The sequence below is a fragment of the Prionailurus viverrinus genome, chromosome E1 (assembly GCF_022837055.1).
Source record: "Prionailurus viverrinus isolate Anna chromosome E1, UM_Priviv_1.0, whole genome shotgun sequence".
Classification (NCBI taxonomy): Eukaryota; Metazoa; Chordata; class Mammalia; order Carnivora; family Felidae; genus Prionailurus; species Prionailurus viverrinus.
In genome coordinates, this window is record NC_062574.1 from 5,698,273 (window position 1) to 5,718,331 (window position 20,059).

At 51.0% G+C, this 20,059-nt stretch overlaps 1 protein-coding gene across 1 annotated transcript in view; it reads left to right on the forward strand.

The window, feature by feature from the left end:
• Nucleotides 1–20,059, forward strand: part of DNAH9 (dynein axonemal heavy chain 9) — a 330,380-nt gene that overhangs the window by 7,112 nt on the left and 303,209 nt on the right. Inside the window, exons 2-7 of the mRNA XM_047832566.1 lie at nt 1,223–1,419; nt 3,414–3,572; nt 4,621–4,751; nt 9,589–9,800; nt 11,360–11,593; nt 19,033–19,200. Coding sequence (XP_047688522.1) covers nt 1,223–1,419; nt 3,414–3,572; nt 4,621–4,751; nt 9,589–9,800; nt 11,360–11,593; nt 19,033–19,200 — 1,101 coding nt within the window. The remainder of the gene's footprint in view (nt 1–1,222; nt 1,420–3,413; nt 3,573–4,620; nt 4,752–9,588; nt 9,801–11,359; nt 11,594–19,032; nt 19,201–20,059) is intronic.

Genomic DNA, 20,059 nt, shown 5'->3' on the forward strand with positions numbered 1-20,059 from the left:
TCAACCAACTGAGCCACCCAGGCGCCCCCCCCCCCCCCCCGCCCCAGAGCGTCCTTTCTCAACATGAATGAGTGGGACTTGATTTGTAACATCTTCTCTGTTGGCACTCCCTGTCCACCTGCTGTTATAAATTCTCAGTTCAGTGATTGTTTCCAGACAGACCAGGCAAGGCTCACCCTCTTCGATTTCACCCGCCAGGTCTAGGTGTCCCATTTCGTAGCCACATGGACTCTGGTCATTCGTAGAACCCAACCAGCCATATGAGTTTCTATTGTCATTATTTCCTTGGTTCTTCCTTATCCCATTTCCCGATCATCTGGGTTTCTCTCTCTCTCTCTCTCTCTCTCTCTCTCTCTCTCCCTCTCATCCCTTTCCTTCAGCTGTGAGATGTTCCTAGTAGGTTCCATCAACTACAACTTTTTAAGTTGCTAGTGACAAAACCTCCACGTGAAGTAGCTAAGAAAATTCTGGAGCAGCTTGATTCAGGAGCTCTAATGATGTCAGAGGACACGGGCTTTTCTCCATCTATAAACTGTCTTTTCCCCATATTGACCCTATTCTTTTTTTTTTTTTTTAATGTTTATTTATTTTAGAGACAGAGCACAAGCAGGGGAGGGGCAGAGAGAGACAGAGAGACAGAATTTGAAGCAGGCTGAAGGCTCTGAGCTGTCAGCACAGAGCCCGATATGGGGCTCAAACTCACAGACTGTGAGATGGTGACCTGAGCTGAAGTCAGACGCTCGACCAACTGAGTCACCCAGGCGCCCCCATATTGGCCTTATTCTAAGGCTCCATATGTTGGCAAGGTGGCCACAATCGTTCTGGACTCCTAGAAAAGAGAAACTCTCTTCGTCAAAAAGTTCAGATGCGAGACTTTGGCCTGACTCTCATTGGCTCAGATTTGTTCACGTCCCGCCTCTGGACCTAGAAATGAGTACCAAAAAAAGAGGAACCCTACTGGGTGGCCCAAACCAACTAATGTTCACCCTACAGGTAGATTTAAGATCCTCAACTTGGCTTGCTTTTTTAACACGCCCTGGTCATAACACCTGTAGACAGATGGGCTTCCTTACCCGCATTCGTCCTATATTTTGACATTTTCAATCGCCTCCTATTCGCCCTGCAAAAGGTTGCGGGTGGCCTTCTGGGCCATTCTAAGATAGTCTTTCCTGAAGGCGTCAGAAAAATTCCCACCTTCCCTTCCGGCATGCTTTCGTTCCAGGTGGTCCTCCCCGTCCTGGCCAATGAGAAGAATCACCAAGGCTGGCCCCACGTGGTATGTCAAGATGTCCAGCGGCACGCCCACGGCCTGCAGGGCGACCTCCTGGTTATCCTGGAGCAGGTCAACGGGAAGACTGTGCTGCCTCTTCCGGCAGGCGCAGACGAAGTGGGGTTTGTGGATTCTGACAGCGACAGTGCGTAAGTACCGCCAGCCTGGCCGTAGGGGCCTCCGAGATAGGGGAGATGCCGGTTTATCTGAGTGTTTTCTTTACGACTTCTCTGTTCCCGGCTCCCCACACCTCCTGGTTCTGCACGCAAGCCCACCGTCTGCCGTTTGCCAACATCCGCGGACTGCGTGTTTTCCGCCGATTGCCGCCCGTGCCTCTCACTCCCTGTGCCCGAAGTCCCTGAAGGCCATCACAGCAGCATGGCCCTTTTCTCCCCCACTCAGAATTAGTTCAGGGCCCGGAGCAGCCACACTGATTTGCAGTATTTTGCTCATCAGGACAGCGTCTCATCCTTGGCAAAGACCCAGGTCCGGTCTGGGCAACAGCCGCGCGCATTTACGTGGCACGTAATGTCACAGAACCAGCCTCTGTGGCTCTTGTTACAGTTCCACACCCTCCTCCCCCTGGCAGCTGGAGACTTTTTTCAGATCTCCAGGATTTTTTTTTTTTTTCCCCAAACGGACACAAATCTGGCTTTGTTTGAAGTCTACGCCTCTTTGTGTCTGGGTGGGCAGAAAACCCCCAGCCTCTTCTCCTTGGAGGGGGGATGGCTTTCTTTCTGTCCCATGGGGATTGTCTTTTTCCTTTTTCTTTTCAGCCAGCCTGGGTTTCTAAATGATACATTTTTTATCTTCTATCCAGCACTTCTATGTGTTTCTGGGAACAGGCCGCCTTCCGGTGTGAGTGCTGTCTGCCATATTGCCAGCAGTTTGCAAATGTCTTACTGGTCAACAGTTGTACATTCAAGGGCCCGTGATTTGATCTGGAGACTAAGTGTCGCGTCCAATGCCAATGTCCTTTATAATGAGTTTTTGCTGTTGGGAAGTAATTTGCTACATATATAATCTGAAGCAATTTCCCAGTTAACTAGAAAACCTAATGTGGCTTAATAAAAATATTCAATTTTTGAAATAAATAAGCTCAAATGACGCTTTCCCTGTTCCTTTTTATATGTTAACATAACAACATTCAGTGTATGTGTCTGTGTGTGTGTGTGTGTGTGTGTGTGTGTGTGTGTGTGTAATCATTGCTGGGTTTGTCTCGCTTTGTTCAAATTTGATAATTTCCCGAAAGGCTGGATCACATTTCAGGGAGGTGAGTATCTTTTCCTTTCAATACCTTCTGTAATCACTTGCGACATATCGTTGCTCAGCAAATATGAATTTAATTAAAATAAGCGAAGGTGGGTTTCTGGCCTGAAACACCCAGGCGATAGATTCTTTCTGTGTCGCTTGTGTCCTGGGTTCTTGGCATGAACAGCTGTCTATGAAAGCTTTGTCAAAAGGCCACCAAAATGTGTTCTGGACATTTACATCTCTCCCGAAACACCTGTAGCTTTCCTCACTGAAGGATTTTCGAAAAGGTGTAGGAGGGGGAATGGGGGCCCAGAATGAAATTGCCCGTGGCCTTCAGATGGCTGATTCCCTGCCTCGTGGAGGAGGACGGAGCCTACCTCCTCTTGCTGCAGAAGTCAGAGCCAAGACCAACTGACTTGCCGCAGAAGTCAGAGCCAAATTGGCAGAGAGGTAGATGCGGTTCCGGGTTCAGTGTAGAGACCGACTCTCTCCCAGGACGGGCTGGCCTACCAAGGATCGCACTGCTTTGTCGAGTAGGGAGCTTGCTGACATTGGGGGTGCTCAGGCAAGGGGTGGACATTTACCCGAATAGCTTCTGTCCAGTGTATTCCTGCACGACAGAAAGGCTCGGTGGGATTCAGAGTTCTCAAACCCGTCTTCAGGATGTCGGGGAAGCCCCCAACCTTGAATAATTGTGTACGCATGCACACATAAGCGTTTTGTCTGTCCTTTTTATTGACTGCGGATCCGAGTCTATCATCCAACAGAAGTGAACAATGCCTGGATTCAGTGGAATTTCCCACCTATCTTTGAAAGACTTGGAATTCTGTTTTGGGGACACCTGGAGTTACTTCCAGTAGACCCGGGAGATTTGTTGTGTCTTCCACAGCTTGGATTGCACACAGAAGTCAGTCATCTATGCCATTGAGTCCGCTGTAATCCAGTGGAGCCGCCGGGTCCAGGGGGTGCTCAAGAGAGAGTCTTCCCAGCCCCTCCTACAAGGGGAGAACCCCACCCCTAGGGTGGAGTTGGAGTTCTGGAAGAGCAGGTAGGCGCATGCTCAAATCCTGGGGCGTAGATGTCTTACCGGGGACGATGGTGGCCTGGGGGGAAGGGGCAGCCACTGAGTCTGGTCCCACCCCCGGGGACTTTTCACCACTGGTTGGGTCAACACAGGTGTCCCAAGCGCCGGAAAATGCTTAGCTGTCTTTCCTTTCTTGAGCTATGATCTGTCTACCTGCTGACACTTCTTCAAAGGTGCTTTCAACCAAATATAAAACTAGTGAACTGTCACGTTTTTTCTTCGACTCCTCTATCCCCTCCTCCATGGACAGTCGAAGCCATACGTACACTTCTTGTAAAGATCTGGGGTTCTGGCCGTTGGCTGCCTGCCAAACGGCCTTTCCTAGGGCCCAGTCAGTCATCGGGAGGGCTGGAAATCCCATCCTCCAGGGCGTCCCAGCCCCTGCGGGATTCTGGAAAGACCTGACTGGTGCTCCCACTCCCTCCCCCTCAGGCTCTCCTGTTTCCCTGCTTCTGTTTATTGCCGTGTGCCGAGTGCTCCTTCACTGAAAAGGAGACAGAAAGATGTTTGAGGCAGACGCCCCTGTCCTCGCATTGAACGAGAGTGTCCCTGTCACGTGGCCAGGCGTACCGGTAGGGCTCCGGCCCTCTGTGTGCCCCAGCGCTGAGACGCCCCATCCTCTTGCCTCGTCACTGACCGTTCCTCTGACCTGCTGACGGGCCCTTCTCCGGCAGCTGTGTTCTGACGACACCCCCCCCCCCCACCCCGCCTTCCAGACCTTACTGCAAGAGCTAATGACCTCCAGCTGCCGAGATGAGCCGCCAGATGGTCACAGCAGTGTTCGCTGCCGTTACCTCCCGGAGCTGCCCCTTTGAACCCGCATCCCTGACCCAGGCTTTTGCCCTCACTGTTCCAGGAACAGATGCCCCGCTCTGTGGGGCTGGCTCCGGCCTCTGTGCAAACACCCGGAGGCAGGGCCCCTCTGTGTTCGGGGGGGGGGGGGGGGGTCATCACAGTGTGACTTGCGTTTCGCGATGTCCACCCGGACTCACCCCTCTCCACGGTGTTGTAGGGCTGAAGGTCTGGAACACATTTACAACCAACTGAGAGCGATAAAGGCGAGGGGCATGGCCAGGCTCCTGGACAGAGTCCACAGCAGCTACTTCCCAGCTTTCCAAGCCATGTGCAGAGATGTCGTAGCAGGTGAGGACGCGCGGGTATTTTCGTCAACACGCTGGCGTCACATTTCTTGTTTAGTGCTGAATTGTCTTCTCCCTCTGCGATTTTCCGGTCTCTGAAACCCTCCCACCCGGCACGGTCTAGCTTGGTGATGAGAGTGCCAAATCTAGAAGCAGGAAAGCAGACACCTTGTGGTCTGTTTGCGTTGCCAAGGCTCTGTGACCCCGGCAAAGTCACCTAACCTCTCTGAGCTTTAGTGCGGAGCGCGGTTGTGGCCCCCGCACTCCCCGTGTAGGCTTCCCTGGGCCGCTGGGGGATGACACAAGTGGAAGTGTTTTGCTGACCATGTTGTACTGTGCACATGCATGTTGTGACCTCTCACCTTTGGATTCCAAGTCCCTCCGCCCCTAGCTCCTTGGAAGAAGTCTCTGTTCCGTTTCGAGCTCCGTTCTGCTTTTTTCTGTTCCTGCTGTCGGATGGGACTGGCCATTGGAGCCCCAGACAAGATCTGCCCCTGTCAAAATTGCAAAGTTAGCAAAGTCTATGATTAGAAGTAGGTAAATTTTTCTTGGGGCTCCGTCTCCCGCCGTCTGTACCCTTTGCTTCTTTCCTCCCTCCTATCAAACCTCCTCCCGCTAGCTCTTCAGCATGGTAGGTCAGAATGTGCTTTTGAAGGCGTCCGTAATTTCATGTGATTCAAGCTTAATTCAAGTGGTGGTTTTTCAAACGTTTTTCTCCTCGATCAGAACTCTTTCTTCAGGTACAGTCTACGGAAGTCCACAATGTAAAACTAACCAAGCTACATTTGCTCTGTTAAAGAGGGGAGCGTCCTGTGTCCAGACCCCACTGGTCTACCCCTGCCCCACCATCTCGGCCCCACGGCGTGGGGTCTGGAAACCACTCAGCTCAAGGAATAAAGGTCCCAGTGGTGGGGGTTCCGATATGTGCTAACTAACAGAGGAGAGTGGCCGTAAGTGACTAGTCTTTGAGGTCCTTTTGGGCCCTAAAATATTATCACAGACATTGCTCTGCCAACACATAAAGCTGGCTTGGAACAAGATCCCTCTTGGGGGCCCCCGATTATTGCTTCGCAGAGAGGTTTTGTGTCCCAGAGGAACCAGCCATTGTTCCCAATTTATACTGTAGTTCAGATGGGACAGGTGTCCCCAAAAGTGGATGCGTGCCACCACCACTGTGATTGTGGGAGACGAATGGACAGGTATGTTTGAAAGCGTGCTAAACGGTTGGGGCCGCTGGGTGGCTCCGTCGGTGAAGCGTCCGACTTTGCCTCAGGTCGTGATCTCACGGTCCATGAGTTCGAGCCCCGCGTCGGGCTCTGCGCTGACGTCTTGGAGCCTGGATCCTGCTTCGGATTCTGTGTCTCCCTCTCTCTCTGTTCCTCCCTTGCTCATGCTCTGTCTCTCTCTCTCTCCTTCAAAAATAAATAAAAACATGAAAAAAAATTTTTTTTAAGTGTGTTAAAGGGCAACTGCTTTTGGCAAGTGATGCCGGTGTTCTGTTTGTGGTAGTGATTCGAAGTTTTCATCTGATATTTTATTCAGGTTAAAATGTGCATCAACTTTGAGAAAAGCACTCAGTAAGGAATATTACAGGTTGTATGCAGGCACGACAGCTACCATAAAGGAGACCTGCAAATGACTGACGTTCGGGGCCCTGAAATAAAATGACATGCGCTAAAAGTATATTTACGAGTCCGTTATTTAGAGCCCCAAATATATTTTGCACATTAATAGATTAATAGACTATAATCATTCTGCTTGATTAATAGTTATAAAAGATCTGGTTTCCCGGGTGGGCTTCAGAAAGCTCTTTGCAGTCGAGTAAATGCTGGCAATGAGAAGAAGGGAGAAAAAAACAATACCATCATCATGATCACGGATAAACACGACAGCAAAATTAGAAATCCCTGAAACATAGGTAACTCAATTCTGACGATGCAAGAAAAGGAATTTTGATTATAGGAGTTAGGCAAAGACTTGGTCAGAAATTTTGATGGGGTCTTCTGAGAATAAAAAGATTTTAGAGGGGCGCCTGGCTGGCCCCGTCGGTAGAGCGCGTGACTCTAGATCTGGGGGTCGTGAGCTCCAGCCTCACATTGGGTGTAGAGGTTACTTAAAAATAAAATCTTAAAAAAAATTTTTTTAAAGATTTTGGAGGCTAGCAGTTAGTTTTCCCATTTCCGATTTAATTTCAGAGCATCTTTTTTTTTTAATTTTTAAAATGTTTTGATTTATTTTTGAGAAAGAGACAGAGCGAATGGGAGAGGGGCAGAGAGAGAGAGGGAGACACAGAATGGGAAGCAGGCTCCAGGCTCCGAGCTGTCAGCGCAGAGCCCGACGCGGGGCTCGGACTCACAGACCGCGAGATCACGATCTGAGCTGAAGTCGGACGCTTAACTGATTGAGCCACCCAGGCGCCCAAAGAGCATCTGCCTTTCTTGAACCTAAAGAGACCCACTATGGATGTTAGTCGTCTTAGTCATGAGCAGCGTAGTTCTTGGGCTCACTGATGGACTGAAGAGAAGGAGAGGAGAAGAAACATTCCTGGATCAGTGGGCACAAATTGGAAAACGATGCAAAGTAAACAGGGGAGTTAAAGGGGTGGAGGAAACAGTGTGGAACAAGATTGTCAGCAGTGGAAGGAAACCTTGGGAAAAAAGGAAGCCAACAGGTCCCTGCAGGAGCATTCTAGTCTCTGGCCACCAGGGGCAGGATTGGCATAGTACAGCCTGGTCACCAGTCCAGCTCTTTGTTGGTGGCAATGTGTGCAGGTCAGTGGCCAGAGGTGGGCTGGAGCCAATGGGGACTGGCCATCAGGTTCTTGAGAACCTGCTGTCTGCAACTCTTTTCAATCCCCCCTCCCAACACTCAGAAAAGTCGAGCTGGTAGCTTGAAATCCGACATGGTGGGAATGTCAGCAGTATCTACGCCATGGAAATTGGCAAGTGCTACACGTAATAAAGGCTTTGGTCCCAGAAGAGCCTGTTATTGACGACTGAGCTGCTTATGTTTCACCCACCTTTGTTCATTTCTTTCTTCATCTGCCTTGTGAGCTAAGTTGTGACCACGCCCTGGACTGGACGAGCCAACCCTCAAATACCGTGCTCTTAAAAATCAGGGGAATGCCTATTTATGTGATTAAAGAAGGGTTTGCTTTTTTTGGGGGGTGGGGGGAAGGTATCGTAAAGAGAAAGCTTCTCTGGCCCAATGTCCTCAGCCTCCTTCCTCCCCATGTGTCTGAACGCTAGGGCACGTGCTCATTAGCATGGCTGCTGGAGCTGCGTCTCCCCCACCCCCACACGGAGGTTTTGATGTTCTCACCAACCCCTCCCATCAACTTACTGTGATATTTGACTTTCAACCATTCGACGCACACACGACTTCCCGTTGGAGATATAAAGTGCAAATGTACACGCATTGCCAACTCCTGGGGGGTGAGCCCCGCGGCCATCAAGCCAGGGTTCAGCCCCACAAACCTGGGGTGATCTTGCTTTTGTTCCGCTACATCCGTGGGAAGAAGACCCTAGGCATGGTGGGCAGGTCTTAATTTCTTCACTCGTGATGGGAGAGTAACGAAGCTCCCGCCCGGGGTCTATGAGATGGGATACGTCTAGTGAATGGATCAGTGCCTGGCACACAGAACCTTCACTAAATAGGTACATTTTGGGTTTCCTTTAGGATGAATGAGTGGGGAGCCTGTAAGATAACAAAGGCCATGATCACCCATCATAGCGCCTGATTATCTGCCCAGGAAAGAACTTTATAAATGGCCCTTCCTGGGATACTTTGCTCAGTGGGCTTCCTCACTGCCTCTGTGGTGATATGCAGAGTTAGTCCCCCACCCACTGGGTTTCCTACTTTCTCTTCTCTCTGTCACCACAAGGTGACTAGTGAAAGGCACCTATCTTTCCTTGGCTGTGGTCAAAGGAAGTGGTGGGGAGATTTTCCTGGCTTTGAGATCCCGCAGAACCCCGCCATCATCAGTCTGTGCTATTTCTCTGTCCCCACCTGCCTCCCCCTCGGTACGGGCTCAGTGAGATACTTGATTAGCAAAATGTGTATCAGGGACGTGACCTTTCCTGGGACACTCTCCTTGTGCTGCCTACAGACCTTTGCAAGAATTCTTTAAATTAGCTCCTGTTCCTCCTCTTTCTGAGGTTAGAGCGACTCGCCGTGCCCACGGTCACACATCAGGGAAGCGTCTGGGTCGGCATTTGGAGGCAGATCTTTCTGACTCTAAAACTTGTCCTTCCGATCATCTACTTTGTGTGGTGTTGGCCAGCAGCAAAGTATCTTCTCCACACAGGGCACCGGACTGGGGCCAGCAGAGCCAGGGAGGTGTCCAGATACGGGACTTTTGTAAGAGAGACTCCTCAGACCATTATTTCAGCTGTCCAGAGCTCTCCAGGTCTCAGTGTTTCCTCAAAAGAGCTGGAAAGTTTGGGACGCCTGGGTGGCTCAAGTCAGTTAAGGATCCGACTCTTGATTTCGGCTCAGGTCATGATCTTATGGTTCGTGAGATCGAGCCCCGCGTCGGGCTCTGCGCTGACAGCACGGAGCCTGCTTGGGATTCTCTGTCTCTGTCTCCCCGCACCCCCACCCCCGCCATCTCTCTGCCCCTCCCCCACTTGTGCTCTCTCCCTCTCTCAAAATAAATTAAAAAATAATAAAAAACAAAAAGAGCTAGAAAGTTCTCAGGGACCAGCTTCCTCTGCTCTCCTCCTCGTTTAAGCAGAAATGGCAGCCACCGCTCCCCGGAAGCTTCCGTCCCAGGCACCAGGGCTCCACTCGGTAGGCGTGAGCCCCCAGCGGGGAAGGTGACCATCTCCAATCCCTTCCAGCTCTGACAGAGGCGCAGGACATCCGGACACACCTGATGCCACTCTCCCGCCACCTGGAGATCCTCGAGAGCCTGGAGTTTCCGGAGGTGAAACCACGGCTGCGGCCTCTGCTCCACGTGGTGTGTCTGATCTGGGCCACGTGCGGGTCCTACCGCTCCCCAGGGCGGCTCACGGTGCTGCTCCAGGAAATCTGCAATCTCCTCATCCAGCAGGTTAGCCGTCGGGGCTCCTGACAACCCCCCCCCCCCCACAGCCCCCTCCAGGGGCTGGCCGGCACCGGGTCACGGGGAAGAGGAGAGGGCGCGTTTCCTTCAGGGCAGGGAAATCATTCAAGTCCAGAGGAGTCTCACACTTAAATTGTGTTACTGTCACCGCCAGTAACTCCCAAAGGTGTTCTCAGTAGTGCTAGAATCCTTGGGAGGTCCAGTCTTCCCTTCCCCTCTGCCCAAGTCCCGGGGTCAGGCACAGGGTGGGTGTGGTGAGTCTTGACCTCCTTAGTGATCAGTGCCCAGGGTCAACAGGGAAGCCCAACACTTAAGAATGCTGCCCCGAGAGCCAGGCGTCCTTGTGCCTAATTCTGAGTCACCACTGGTTAGCCGTGTGTGCCTGGGCAAGTGACGTATCTGCTCTGTGCCTCATGTTCCCCACTGTGCAATGGGAAAAAGCAGAGGACCTGTCTCAAAGGGCGGCCGGCTGGCCACATCCCACATGCTCATGCCCTGCACGTGCTATGAACTCAGGGCCTGTGAGCTACAGAGAAACAGCTTCTTGGACCACACAGTCCATACTCCTCCTCCTCAGGGCCTCTTGGGACACCAGCCAGCACAGCATATACCTCAGGAGTCTGTGTGTCAACAGAACAAGGGGCCTTAATGAGGCTTCGGGGATCTGTCTCCCAAGTTGGCTTCTTTTACCTCTATGAACATATATAAAGAGTAACTCATAACAACTAACATCTACGGAGAACGTTGCAGCCTACCAGTGCTGTGACATCCAAGACCTTGGCCATTTTCGGATGGACCCTGTGAGATGGGCAGGGAGAGCCTTATTAATTTCTTATTAATATTTAAAGATGTGAGCTAAGGCTCGAGGAGGTCAACTGAGTCACCAAAGGTCCCCCAATCCAGGACCGGAAGTCAGTTGTTTGGCTCCAAGGTCAGCACCCTTCCATCACAGCATTTTTGTAAGACTTTTCCGGTTGAAAGTATAAGAAAGCCCAATCCAAACCAGCCTCAACAAAACAACTAGCATGACTTACTGGTTTGTGTACTTCAAAGGCCCAAGATAAGGCTAGCTCCAGCCCTGGCCGACAGGAAGGCTAAGATAACATCACCAGGACGAGGTTATTTTTGACACGCCCTGTGGTGGCGAAGGCGGCTGTCATACAGCTTAAGCATCACAGCTGTACAGGATCGAGCCTCTTGGAGACAGGGGAATACTTATGGTTCAAAGAATTCTTGCTTTTGAATTACTTTACTGTAGAAAGCCAACTAGTCATGAGAGAATCCCCCAGAAAAGAGCACCTTCCCCAGCCCAAGCTGGCCCAACAGAAGTTCGCCGTGGCTCCTTTACGCGCCCGTCTGTCCCTGAGCCAATCGTGGACGGTTTGGCTTGAGCCCAGGCGCCAGTCCACTGGTAGAACTGAGGATGGGGTCAGAGGTTTCCTACAGCATGCTTCTGGAAAGTATGGCGGGCGGTTATTGAGATCAGAGTTGGGACGTGGACAAAAACCGCGTGCAGGCTCCGCGACAACCTTGTGTTTGCGTTCCAGGCTTCTAATTATCTCAACCCAGAAGGCCTCCTGAGAAGTGAGGTGGAAGAAAGTCAGAGAAAACTGCAAGTGGCCGTGGACACCTTGAACTTCTTCAAGCAGATGTTTCAGGACAGAAGAGAGAATCTCCATACTTACTTCAAAGAGAACCAGGAAGTCAAGGAGTGGGATTTCCAGTCTTCCTTGGTCTTTGTGCGACTGGATGGCTTCCTGGGGAGACTGCTCTTGGTGCAGGTGAGTGTCCTCGTTCACCTCAGGCTCCCAGCTCCATACAGGGGTGAGCCATCCAGGGATCCGAAATCAGAGTAGGGAAAGGACCAAAGCAGCACGGTGGCCAATCCTCCATTGGTTGGAAGAACCCATAATAAGAGTCAATAAACATCTGGTTTGACATTTTCATGTAATGGTGGTTCTGGTCGAAGTGTAGGAAACTCTGATCATAGACTCGTTTGGGGGAAAGGCCAACTAATTGAGTTGGTTTTCAAATTACCCATAATCTTCAAACTTTGTTTCAAATAAACTCTTGCTAGAAATTCCACGGGCGAAATGCACCTGAACTGATCTAGATGCAGTTAGCCATGCTCAACAAATCCACTCCTTTGAACTTCTCCTTTTCCATGCTCCCACCCTCAAGGTGGCTCCCAGAATCATAAGACTAGCGAATCCCTGTGCAAAAGATGCAGGACTTTTGGCTCAAAGTTGTGGCTCCACCCCCTTCCTCCCCCCACGCCCCCCTCCCCCAGCAATGATTTAAAAGTTCATGTGAATGTTAGTTTAAGGACCAGGGTGAGAAAACAGGAGACTTTTGCTTTTGATGGTTTTCATCCTCAGAATTTAATGTGGTTAGCAGGTGTTTCCACACTTGATGGCTCGATATTTGCTGACTGAACTTTGCAATGGACGTCATCAAATGGAATACGGACTTATTTGAGAAATTCAGGGTCAAGATTAGGACAATGACCAAGGGGGCCGAGAGGGAGTCAGAATCATTTCCATCTGTGATCCGCACAGATTTGAGAATGCAGAGGTGGGGTGGGGTGGGGGGGATCAGCTGGGAAGAGGTGCACCCTACAGTTTGTAGGATAATGGCACGGTTTGTAGTGGCACCCTACGGTTTGTAGGATAATGAGGACAAGAGAGTATGGGATTGAATCCATGCATTCCAATTCAAGAAGCATTGTCCCAGCCCCGCCATGCACCAGGCACCGAGCTGCGAACTGGGGATACCATGGTGACCGGAAGATGGCTTTGTCTACAAGAAGCCTGTGGACCAGTAGCCATAGCCCAGGAGAAGGTAGACAGACTGATGGATGAGACCCAGGGACAGAAAGACCACAGAATCTGGGAATGTCGTTGAGGTGTATTAAATGCCACGATAGAAGCGAAATCGGGGTGTTCCTGGGAGCAGGAAAGAAGGGCTCCCTAACCCAGAGGGGGCTCTGAGAAAGCGGGCAGCACACGAGGAAATACATTTCGAAACTGGAGTGGGAATTCTCCGGGGAAAGAAGGGGAAGGCCACAGAGACAGAGAGAATGTATACGCGAGAAAACCAGAAGCCAGATCTCGCGAAAGGCGCACCCTAAATGCTTCACCGGATCGCGGAGGCTGCAAATAATCGACATTAGCTTTATCCTAAATGCCTCCTCCTCCCGCAGCCTCTGGAGCTCTCCCTCTAGTCTCTAACCCCTTCCCTGCTTGAGCCCAGGTGACAGACAGTCACCAACCTGCCTCTGCAGTCAGAGCGACTGCGGGGCGGGGCCTCGGCCCCGTGCACACATGCTCATGATGTGACTTTGCATATAGACAGCTCTTCTAACCTGAGGGCGGCTAATCTGCTGGGTGTATTCAGTAAATACAAGCACTGATGGCCACCCATCTCCCCGGAGTCATTACCCTCACGAGAGTGCTCACAGCTGCTCTTTCCCTCGGAATCAAGGGCACGGAGGCATAAAAAGCAGTTGCCCCAATTTAATTAGGGGATGGCTTGAATGTCACCATGCTCGGCCTTTCTGTGGCTCCCTCTCTCGAGTTTCCTGTCCTTCGAGATGGTTTACTTCTCAGCCCTCACCTCAGACCCCAGCATTTCTTTTCTCTGCTGCCTTGCCTCTTCCTCCCCTTTCTACCTGTCCCCTTCCCCTCCTCTTTTGCCATCTTTCTTTCTTTCCCTTCCTTCCTTTTTCTCTTTCTCATTCCCTTCCTTCTTTTTTCTTTCTTTCTCTTTCTCTTTCTTCCTTTCTTCTTTCTCTCTTTCCCATCCTTCCCTCCTTTCTTTTTCTTTTCTTTCTCTTTCCCTTCCTTCCTTCCTCTTTCTTTCTCTTTCCCTTTCTTTCTCTTTTCCTTCTTTCCTCTGTCTTCTTTCTTTCTCTTTCCCATCCTTCCTTCCTTCCTTTTCTCTTTCTTGCTTTCTCTCTCTCTCTTTCTCCCTCCCTTCTCTGTTTTCCTCACCTCATTGTTCGCCCTACATTTCTGTGATCTTCCCAATCCTGTGGCTGCCCCCCCTCCCCCCAGGCCAGTGTTTGCTCCCCTCCTCCCGGTTTCATCTCCCAAGTGTTGGCTCTCACTCATCCCTGTGCCCTCCGGCTCCCCTGTCGCCCCCCTATGCGTCTCAGCACAGAGGACACGGCGCTATTGATCTTCCGGGAGCATATTTCATGTGGCCCTTTAGTTAACATTCCGTGTATCTCTGTGATCAATGCCTGTTTGAAATGGGATTAATCTGCTTCTCTCCAGCAAGAATTAGCATGAACCTCGCCTTATTCATCTTGCCGTTCTAATAACGCAGCCTCCGAGATGTGGGTGTCTGCCATTAATAAACGCACGCAGCCAAGTTAATAAAATGACACCAATACCTTTACTCTCCGGCACGCTCACGTCCAGGGTTATGTTGTAAAAGGGCCTGTTTTTCGTCTCCGTGGTTCCCTTGGATTTCTTTTCCCCTCTGATTTGTATGGCTTTCCCTCCCTCGCCTTCTGCACAAGAAAGTCTCCTTGTGCAGATGGACTCTTCCCTCTGGGCTCCTGCTGGAGCAAAAAATGGGGGCAGGGCGAGGAGGGGGCTGCCGGGCAGGAGCCTGTGTGTGCGGAGCACCGCTCAGCAGGCAGAGTGATTGGGTTCGTAGGGCACCGCGCCCTCCCCCGCCTCCCCATCACAGCCAGGATACAGCTCATCTCGGATCGAGCCGAGCCTGGGGGAACGAAAGGAAGAAGAGGAAAATGAAGAACAAACCTGTTTCTAGAGCCTGAATCCTGCCCTGGCCCGCAGCCTACGTTCAGCAGGAGCCTAGGTGCGTTGAGGGCAACGCACAAATTCGCTTGCCCAGGGTTCACACGGCTCGGGGAGGTTTGGCTGCAATTTGTAGCCAGGGGCGTCTTGTCTTTCCACCAAAGTTGTGAATCTCCTGGGGGGAGATCTCAAGGTCCTGTCCCTCTGTCCTGCCCCCCTACTCCCCAGGGTTTTGTGTTTTCCTTCTGCCCTCAGACACCCGACTCTGCCTTTTTAGACCCTATTTCTACCACCTGGTTCCTAGGCCTTTTTTTTTTCCCCAAAATAAGTCATTTGGGTAAAATTATATCCCTCCCCCCTGTCCACTAGGGGGCCTTATTTATTTGACTTTATGACTCGCTAAGGAACTCCCAAAAGTACATAAAATCTTTGCAACTCCAACAAGTCAAAAGTCAAAGGGAAGAAGAGGGGTTCGGCTGCCTCCTGATCCCGTCACCCTGCCTTCCTGCTTGCCTTACCAGTGCGCACGCGCGTGCCCCCCACCACGTGAATGCACGCTGCACACACCCACGCCACGTGCACACACACACACATACACACACACACACACACACACACACACACCCCACACTGAGCTCACTTTTGTGGCCTAGTCAGTAGCTGCTGCAGACCACCCCCCCCCACCCGCCACCTCCCTTTTCCGTTTCTGCCTGCAGCCTCTTCCCTGCAAACAATGCCCTGAGCAGCTTGGAGAGAACCCTCATTTCTTTCATTATAAAATTGCTGCAAAGCTGGGATTCACTTGGAGACAAAATGATTTCCTGCTGAGGCTTTCCGCGAGGTGATTAGCGGGGAGAGAGGTAATCAGCTGACCTAATATGCACTGCATTCCCTTCCCTCCTTCCTCCATCGGTGGCCGGGCTGCTGCCTCCTTCACTGGGGCCTAATTGGGGCGGCTTCCCTCTCAGCCTGGCCCGGGCATGTGGCCACGCAGGAGACCATTAGCCGCGTCACGTCGGCCACCGTTCGAAAGGTAAAGAAAACAGTCTTTTTCCCCACGACCTTTGGAGATTGTCTTCTCCGAACGCCTGCTTTGTGCTCTCCCTTAATGAATTCTGAAGACATTTCCTTTCAGATGGGTGCTGTCATCTCTCGGTGGAGGACAGGCTTGTGTGTGTGGGGATAGCCATGATCCCCGACTTTGTCGCCACGCCTCGCGGGGCCAGGGCACAAATGGAGCTCTCCCCCGGCACCCCATTAGAGGTTGCCCCGTTGCTCCAAAGAATAGGACCCAATCTGCCAGTCGGCTGCCGGGGACCCCATGGTCTTTTTGGGATCCGCCGTCAGACATCTCTTACCCACCAACCTGATCTAATGACATCAGCGAGATGGTAATTAACGACAGCGGCTTCTGTGGATGGAAGTCACTCCAAAGCACTTCCCGTGGAACACTCGGTAACCCCACGGCGAATCAGGTGTTAGCCAACCCTTTTGCAGGTTAGGAGAGTGACGTTTAATTAGGGTCTTGCTTTAAGCCGTTCGGGTAGGGAGTGGCAGCCCAGGGTTGTGTGGACCCAGGGACTTGGGGTCCTGGATCCTCAGCTCTTTCCATGATGCCTGTGCTCCTGAGGTCGACGTTTTCAGCCAGTACAGAGCAGAGTGAATTTCCTGTGTGTACTGGCAGGACGAATAAAAATGGGTACGTTGAAAATATTATTTAAGCCTCATTTTGGTTTTAACTGCCTTTTATCTGTTTCATGAGGACTTCTCAATAACGAAAAGGACTTGCATTCAAATATTTTGAGAATCAACGACGTGGAAACCATCGTTAGGATGAATCAGTTTCCACAGTTGGGAGACGATTTTCCCCCCGATTCAGGAATCGTCTCTACAATGCCCCTGATCTCAAACCTCTACTACAATCCATGCCGTGATGGGGAGCTCACTATCTCTTTTAGCATTCCATTCTATAGTTGGGCATTTCTGGGTATTAGACGGTTCTGTTTTATGAAGTGGAACCACGTGGAATTGCCAAAATGGCCAAGTGCAAGTCATTTTATACGTTCAGCCCACGAGTTGAGGCCAAAACTACTTTTTTGCCCTCTTCACTCATTTGCCTTATTTCTGCCCTCACAGTAGGACCAGGCTAGGTTCTGCCTCGTATTTGACCAAGGCCCTTTTAAACGCACATTTAAAGGCACGAACGTTTAAAGGCACATTTCTGCCTTGCATTCCTTCAGCGTCTAGGACCCCTCCAGGGGCTGAAGGTACAGTGGTACCTCTGGGACCCAAGACCATGCTTCAAGTATTCTTGAGAACAAAACAGTACAACTAAATGACCATCTGGTTTTCCGATGTAACCAAACACACCCAGATCCGTCTGTCTTTTAACATGGATTCAGAGCATCTTCCCAAAACTTGAAACTGACTTCCACGGGATTACGAAAGGTGGGTACCCAGGTGACCTCCCACAGCACACGTACGTCTTCCCCCACTTGACTGAGCACAGCTAAGCACAACTTGTCGAATGGACATGAATTGCGATCTAAGTCGATTTCATTTAAATCAGATTCTTTTCTGTTCTCCTGCAGATATATAAAATTGAAACGTGTTTTTAAGTAAAGACTGCCCCATTTCCCACCAGTAGAGGCAAGACCCCCTGGTCTGGGTGACGTCTTCCTTTCCTCAGCTGGTTCTTTCCTCTTCTCTCCTCCCTGACTTGAGCTGCTCGCCAACAGCCATGCCTGAGCATAGCAAGCAAAACAGGGGTGGAGGGGGGGTTAGATGGGCTGCCCCAGGCTGCTAGGTGCCCTCCTGGCAACATGGGGCAAACCAGTCCCATCTCACCACTTCCCGGTGTCTCTGTCACTGCCCTTGGACATGGCGTCCCAGGAAGGGAAGGGAGTCGAGCAGCCTCTCGCCAGCCTGGTGGCTCAACCCATCGCAGTGGCCATTGGCAGCGGGGATTTCCTGGAGTGGACTCAGGACCCACTGGGTTTTCTGCGTTGTGACACGGTGTTCCCTCTACCTGCCCTCCAATCTCCCTTAGAGTGGAGGACCCCCTCCCAGCGTTTGCCAGAAGCACCCAAAGGTCAGAGTTACCCTCCTCTTTCCTGTTGGAAGAGGTCTGCGCCTAGATTGGAAGAAAGGCTGGGTTTGCAGGTTCTGTGACTTCAGATGAGCGTGTGCGAGGGAAAAACACAATCTGGCAGTGTCTTCCGAAGGCTTCCGTCCGATGAAGCCGCTTCTGTGGACTTGGGAGGGGCTCCTCCCCGAGGCTCTGCGCTGTCCACCTGTCACTTAATTCTGAGCACAGCTGGGGCACTGCCGTATCAACGACAACAGTGACAGCAAGACGCACGCACTGTGTACTTGCCATGTGCCAAGCACTGGCCTAAACCCTAAGCCAACCCGGACTGCTTTCACTCCCGCCATTATTATCCTGTTGCAGATGAAGAAACCCAACAGAGACGCCCAGTAACTTGCTCACTGTCGCCCAGCCGACCACATGGCAGATTCCTTCTCTCGGCAGGAGTGGTTGCTGAGAATATCGGTGTCTCCCTCTTGGCTTGTCCTTGAGACCTTTTGAAGGATCTGTTTTCTGTCAATATCCCTTAAGATAGCTGTGCTTCTGGAGCCAGATAACGTGTTTCCTTTGAAATGGATTTATTTTTATTTTTTTGAAGTTTATTTATTATTGAGAGAGAGCGAGAGAGAGAGAGAGAGGTGGGCAGGAGCAGAGGGAGAGAGAGAATCCCAAGCTGGCTCTGCCCTGTCAGCAGAGCCGGACGCAGGGCTCGAACTCATGAACCGCGAGATCACGCCCTGAGCTGAAACCAAGAGCCAAACGCTCAGCTGGCGGAGCCACCCAGGCGCCCCGACATGGATTTTTAAAAAAACATCAGGGGCGCCTGGGTGGCTCAGTCAGTTAAGCGTCCGACTTCGGCTCAGGTCATGATCTCACGGTTTGTGAGTTCGAGCCCCGCGTCGGGCTCTGTGCTGACAGCTCGGAGCGTGGAGCCTGCTTTGGATTCCGTGTCTCGCTCTCTCTCTGCCCCTCCCCTGCTCACGCTCTGTCTCTCTCTGTCTCAAAAATAAACAAAACACTGAAAAAAAAAATTAAAAAAAAAACAGAAGTAAACCCACCAGTCACATAAATAATGTTGTTACAGTTTGTTATCTATTAGAGAACCCGGAAAGAGGCTGAAATATACATGTGGTTTTTTTCTTGTCTGTGTGAATTTTGTTTACCTGTGCTTCCTCTTGCTCTGTGAGTTTAGCCAATAGTGATTTATACCAAGCCGATCTAATAATAAGGCTACGATACTAATCAGCCCTCCTATTTTCCTAAGCAACCACCCCCGCTCCCCGTGATTTCTAGCCCTTCCCATACTAATCTGAGTGTTATCTGCTGCTGTTCTTATTAACTATTTTGTGAACTGGCCCTATAGGATCTTCTGAAGACAACCCTGGATTTCCACACGCTGGGAAAGCTTGAGTTTAGTGGCATCAGAGGGAGTGCCCTGAGTCGGCAGGTCCAGCAAATGTACGACGAATTTCAAGAGATGTACAGGGGCTTTACAGAGGCCCCCTATGACTGCTTGGACCCCCAGAGCACGGTAAGGCTTGGAAAGGCTAACTCACAAGCTTTTTCTCTTTCTCAGATGCCTCGAGGCGGTAGGGTCTAGGTGTTTACTTGCATTTTCCTTGTGTATTTCCTTTGGTTCCCGGGGCTCCGGTGGTTGTATTAAGAGACCACTCCCTGTTATTCTCTTTGTCGGGAGAAAGTTCAGGAAAGGCCTTTACTAACGGCTGACTGCTCCAGACTGATGATACCAGAGTTCCAGAGATGCTGAGATGTGTACGGGTTGATGGTGGGGGGCCGTGTGCAAAGCTTTCAGCTTCGAGCTCCGCGGAGGCCAGGCGCACCCGGGCAGAATTTCATTAGTGGCTTGGGGAGGGGGAAGTGAAACAGAGGCTGAGTTGTTCTGAGCTGACCCTGGTCCCCCAGGGAGTCTTCAGGCAGAGGAAAGGGCCAGCGTTGCAGTTTCCAGGATCCCACATGTCACCTGTAGCCCAGGATTCTGGACCTGTGGGTCCAAGCCTACAGCAGGAAAAACAAAACAAAACAAAACAAAACAAGAAAGCAGAAGGGTCAGTACGGAAGGAGGGAATGGCATGCCTGTTAGGAGGGGCTGAATTAGGGGAGAAGGAATCACAAGAATATACCAGCGGAAGTGGAGAAAGAAATTGAGCAGAAATCTACTCTGAGCACCTCCAGACCTTGGGTGATTAGCTGGCCGAACCCAGAAGTTCTAAAAATTTCTAAAAATTCCATGAGTCTCAGGTGGAAAAAAAAAAGGGGGGGGGGCGGTGGCATATGACAAAACAGGATATATACTGTGTATTTGCTACAAAGTGATAATCTGAAAACACACCAAATCCTACACACAAGGAAACATACTAGTAATAATGTGC